The 4,772-nt window shown below is 38.9% G+C and overlaps 1 protein-coding gene across 1 annotated transcript; it reads left to right on the top strand.

Annotated features, from left to right (window-relative positions):
- The first annotated feature begins 1,792 nt into the window (after positions 1 to 1,792).
- LOC116202626 lies at positions 1,793 to 3,154 on the top strand. Its single transcript, XM_031534223.1, has 2 exons — positions 1,793 to 1,945; positions 2,649 to 3,154. The coding sequence occupies exons 1-2, from the start codon at positions 1,931 to 1,933 to the stop codon at positions 2,970 to 2,972; spliced, it is 339 nt and encodes a 112-aa protein (XP_031390083.1). The 5' UTR covers positions 1,793 to 1,930; the 3' UTR covers positions 2,973 to 3,154.
- Positions 3,155 to 4,772: the final 1,618 nt, after the last annotated feature.

Raw genomic sequence — 4,772 nt, 5'->3', positions numbered from 1 at the left:
ATCATACCGGGCCTCGAGTGGAATTCGGTTGATTAGTAGGTAGGATGGATCGCCAGGATACGGTTAATTAGTGGCACGGCTTTTGCCCGATGTAGCACGAGCTGACTTGATCTTGCATGGCCTCTGTGATGTCAATGGGCTTGTAGTCGAAATTGAGATAGGACAGTGAATGATAGGTTGAATCCTAATGAATTGAAGGTTATATGTTAAAATTAATAGATGGCTAGGCTATTTTAACGAGTTTAATTTTAACAGGTTTAGGATGGGTTTTAATGCAAAATACTGCACACTACAGCAAAAAATTCCTAAACCCTTTTCGCGATTCCTTTAACTGTCCATTAGAATTTGGGACAGGTCAAAAACTAATTTAAGACAAACCCTTGATCATTCTGACCAATAAGAAGATAAAACTCTTCCAATTGTGGATTTTTTTTTTCTAGTTATCCTTCTGTTTTTTACCTGTGAACATTTATACAAATCCTCGTTACTAATTCAATTTTTATCTATAGGGGGAGCTCACATATTCTGCAAATTACTCAACCATAATTCTTTAAAGTCATTCGTTGAGATTCTTTTACCACCAAAATCTGGGGAAAGAAAAGAGAGAAGAGACAGAAAGAAGGAAGTAAAACAAAGGGGCCGAGACTAAAATCGTGCTTTTCTCACCTTTGCATAGAATTGATCTTTCTGGTTCGATTCCCATTAGTGGGACTATTCGTACATGTTCTTTCTTTTTAACTAAGTCCATAAACCTCTCTTATAATTGAAGAAAAAAATGATTATGCTTTTCTAGTTAACAAACACTTGAAGCTAGGCGACCGAGGTCATCTCTGATACCAGTACATTGATATTTGGTATTTTCATTATTCTTTGTGCTGAGAGGATAGAGTTTGCCTTTGCGTTTTCGTGTTGGTTCAAACTGCAATACCAGAGATTTCCCCGGTTGTCTTTGTGTTATTAATCATAATGAGCTTGTTTTTCCTCCCGTGGAACGGAACTTGAGGCTTAAGCCACCAAAAAGATCAGGGCGGAAAGTGAACATTAACTGAATGTAAAAAGGCAAATTATTGAGGCAAATATATTCCTATTCCTAGAACATGAATCATGACATTTCATTAGTTTTATTCCCCTACTTTGCATTAGCATTTCACAACCATCTCAAAAGCCAAAGGAAAGATATGATTCTGAGTCGCAGACTGGGGCAGGTCTCCACCAAAATTTATCCTCATTTTCATTTATATATGGCCATCGATTCATCGGTGGCATTAGGTTCCTCATATTTCGTGTGACGCTACTTTATATTAAACACCGGAAAACATCACAACTAGAAAGGCATTATTTTCTACTGTCTGGTTCCATTATCTGACATGGTATACACCACTTTGCCTTAATATTCCTCAAGCCTTACGTAGCCTCTCTCCCTCCTTTTCTTTTCAAAAGCGATTCCTCCTTTAACCTCTAAATTCTAACAGTTCAACTTAGCTAATGAAGCTCTAGTCAGTACGGGATATTTCTATCGTGAGTGATTCTTCACTGGAAAGAAGTTACTACTGTGAATGATGTGCGATTTCTGAACTGTAGTCGGTTCTCTTCACCGCCACTGCTAGCTTGTTAAAAGGCATTGGATTAATAATTAGCTTATAATTGGCTTGACAATGTCACCTCCAACACCAATGGAAAGAAAAACTGACACAAAATTCTGTGTTTGGAGAACTTGATTCTATCCCAAAGGAACAGAAGATATTTTATTTTCTTTAATTTTGAAATTAGGCAAACTGATCATTGCTTTCCCTCTCTCTCTATATATAGGTCTTATGTCTGGCAATCTTATTGCACTTCACATCCTACCAAGCCAAACTTTGCATCGTACTTCTCATCACTTCACTCTTTCATTAAGGCTTCTCCTTTTAGTTTCCTCTTTAGCTTGCAGATGGCCACTCCTGAGGTATGCCATCAAAATATTTCATTGCAAGTTTGATATATATAAAATATATATATGTGTGCGTGCGCGTGTGTGTGTGTTAAGTCAAATTAATATCAGTTCGTTCCAGCTACTTGTGATAGTGCCTTCGCTCTCTCTCTCTCTTTTTCCCGGTTTTTCGTTGAATAGTTTGGATTTTTTTCTTACAAATCAGGACATGTGGGCTACAGGACTTGTGGCCTACGATCTGCAGGACCGTGTCATGTGAGACACTAAGAAATCATCGGGATTTAAAGAACTATAATCCAGATTGTAAACTGCAATATAATATATATTCAGTTTAATTGAGTGAGCTATAGAGAGGGTCGACCAGAGCTTCTGTAATAATGGCCTGAACCACATCTTATAAATGAGATCATCAGTTACACTTAAAACACATTACCCACAAGCATAGGAAGATTACAGGCGGATTTCAGTTGATGCAGTACATTAGCCTGAGCTGATAGAAATATTCGGATGTTACGCGAGGTGTGTTAGATACAAAATCAATCTGTTTTATATCTTTTCCTCTCTGCGTACGGGGATGCTGCTCAAGGCTTGAGTAGTATATGGTGTTACTGTGTTACGTGTAGTCCCTCATTTCAGCATGAGAGGTTGTTCAAAGAAATTATTTCCCGATGGGACAGAGGACAAAGAGCTATTCACAGTTCTTACTTAACTCGTGCAGGCTGCAGGAGCTCCAACTGACTTGCCGGAGAAAGAACCAACTGAAGTTATCAAACCTGAAGGAACACCCGAACCGGTTCTTGTAGAAGAACTGGACACAGAGGAAGCTGAGGAGAGCTTGTTCGATGATAACTATGAAGAGCAACCCAGATTCTTTCCCAAGGAGACTGAAGAAGGGGCTTCAGAAGAGCTGCATGAGGAAGAGAAGCTATTTGGATTGGCAGAGGATGAGGAAGAAGAAGAAATTGCGAGTGACGAGAACGAGGAATCAATTTATCAGGATGAGATTTTAGACGCGAACTGGGCTGTCAAACAGACTCCATGAGGATTTGCTTATCTATGCTCTGCTTATTTACTTTGTATAACTGCAAGGTATGGTTTGTGGTAAGTGTAACTTGTTAAACTTCTGTGACATTGATTGGATCAATGCAAGAAATTTCTTTCGCGTGGGATATAGTTCTCGTTAAGAGGCCTAAATAAAATCATAAAATTATCATCATTAAACTATATGCTTCAAGTGTCAGTTCTGTATTTTTAGTTCGAAATTGAGGCCTCGGGAAAGTGGGAATGTTGTCATGTTTCTCTACCACTGGATCAGTCAATTCTGATTAAAAACAGGGTAGCTCACTGCTCCTTCGTCGTAGTTAAGGTGGAGCCAATGTCTTCTCGTCGGATTAGATTGAAAAACGTTAGTTTCCTGACATAGCCGATCTAGGAAGGTAATACTGGTGGAAAGGAGCTGTCATTGAAGGAATGCGCTGAAATATATCTTGTGCCTGATTTTCTCCCTGGACTTGTATTTGCTTAAAGTCGAGAATCGAATCTTAGAGGACCTTGGAGAAGAAGTCCCTTTTGCTACTCCGTGGACATTTCTCTAGCAGTCTGTGAAGTCATTAAGCGAAGATCCGTCAACATTACGTTGCAGTCTACGCACGGATTCATCCCACATATAGTAGTAGAATCAGACGTGTAATGGATAACATTGCTATATACCGTATGAAGCATCTTAAGCAAATAGCACATTCATGATCAGGAAATATACCTCTCTGCAATGATAGCAATAGCAGCGATGAAATCAATATGGATTGTTTCCGTTGCGAAGTTGCAGGAAAACTAAACTCTACTGGGACACCCGATCCATTCGAGGCCGTGTTATCAGAACCGGACCGCATGTTGAACTGGTCGAGGTATGGGTTCATGGGTTCGATGGGTCAATCGGGATTCGATAGGTCGGACTGCACGTTTAATTAAAAATTATATAATACATAATTATTATAAAAAAACATGATGAATAAAATAAATACACAATACTTTAAATAACTATTCTTAATTAATAAAAGAACATTTTCACCCAAGCCATTCTCTTCTTTGTGACTGTGTAAATCACATTTATGCTTCTCGTTGAGTGTCAAAAAGAAAATTTTGAACAAAAACAAGACAAAAAGTATCTCCAACATAAATGGTTATGGCACAAGTATTGAAGGAGAGAGGAATTTGAGGTCTTGTGTTCGAGTCCCTTCCCACACATTTCATTTTTTTGAATAAAAAGGAACCCATAGAGTCGGTCCGATTTGTTTGTGTTTGGTGGGTTCACATTAAAATCGGCCAGTTCTATGAGTTGGCCGGCCCAAGTATGTAGATTGGGTCCTCAAGCAGAACCGGATCAAAGAAAGTGTTGGCTCCCGATCGAACCTGTCCGACTAGTCGGTCCGGTCCCAATCTACATACTTGGGATTTGAGGAGAGAGGAATTTGAGGTCTTGTATTCGAGTCCCTTCCCACACATTTCATTTTTTTGAATAAAAAGGAACCCATAGAGTCGGTCCGATTTGTTTGTGTTTGGTGGGTTCACATTAAAATCGGCCAGTTCTATGAGTTGGCCGGCCCAAGTATGTAGATTGGGTCCTCAAGCAGAACCGGATCAAAGAAAGTGTTGGCTCCCGATCGAACCTGTCCGACTAGTCGGTCCGGTCCGGTTCTAATAACACCGATAAAAACCAATCATATATATGTACGAGCATATTGAGAAATACTAAAATTTAATGTGATAAAAATAACATTCTTTATCCAGAGGGAAAATTCCTTAAATTTGAAAAATAATATAAAAGAATAAAAATATTTTTAAA

Source organism: Punica granatum, chromosome 4 (assembly GCF_007655135.1).
Source record: "Punica granatum isolate Tunisia-2019 chromosome 4, ASM765513v2, whole genome shotgun sequence".
NCBI lineage: Eukaryota > Viridiplantae > Streptophyta > Magnoliopsida > Myrtales > Lythraceae > Punica > Punica granatum.
This window is presented reverse-complemented; position numbering and strand designations above follow the sequence as displayed.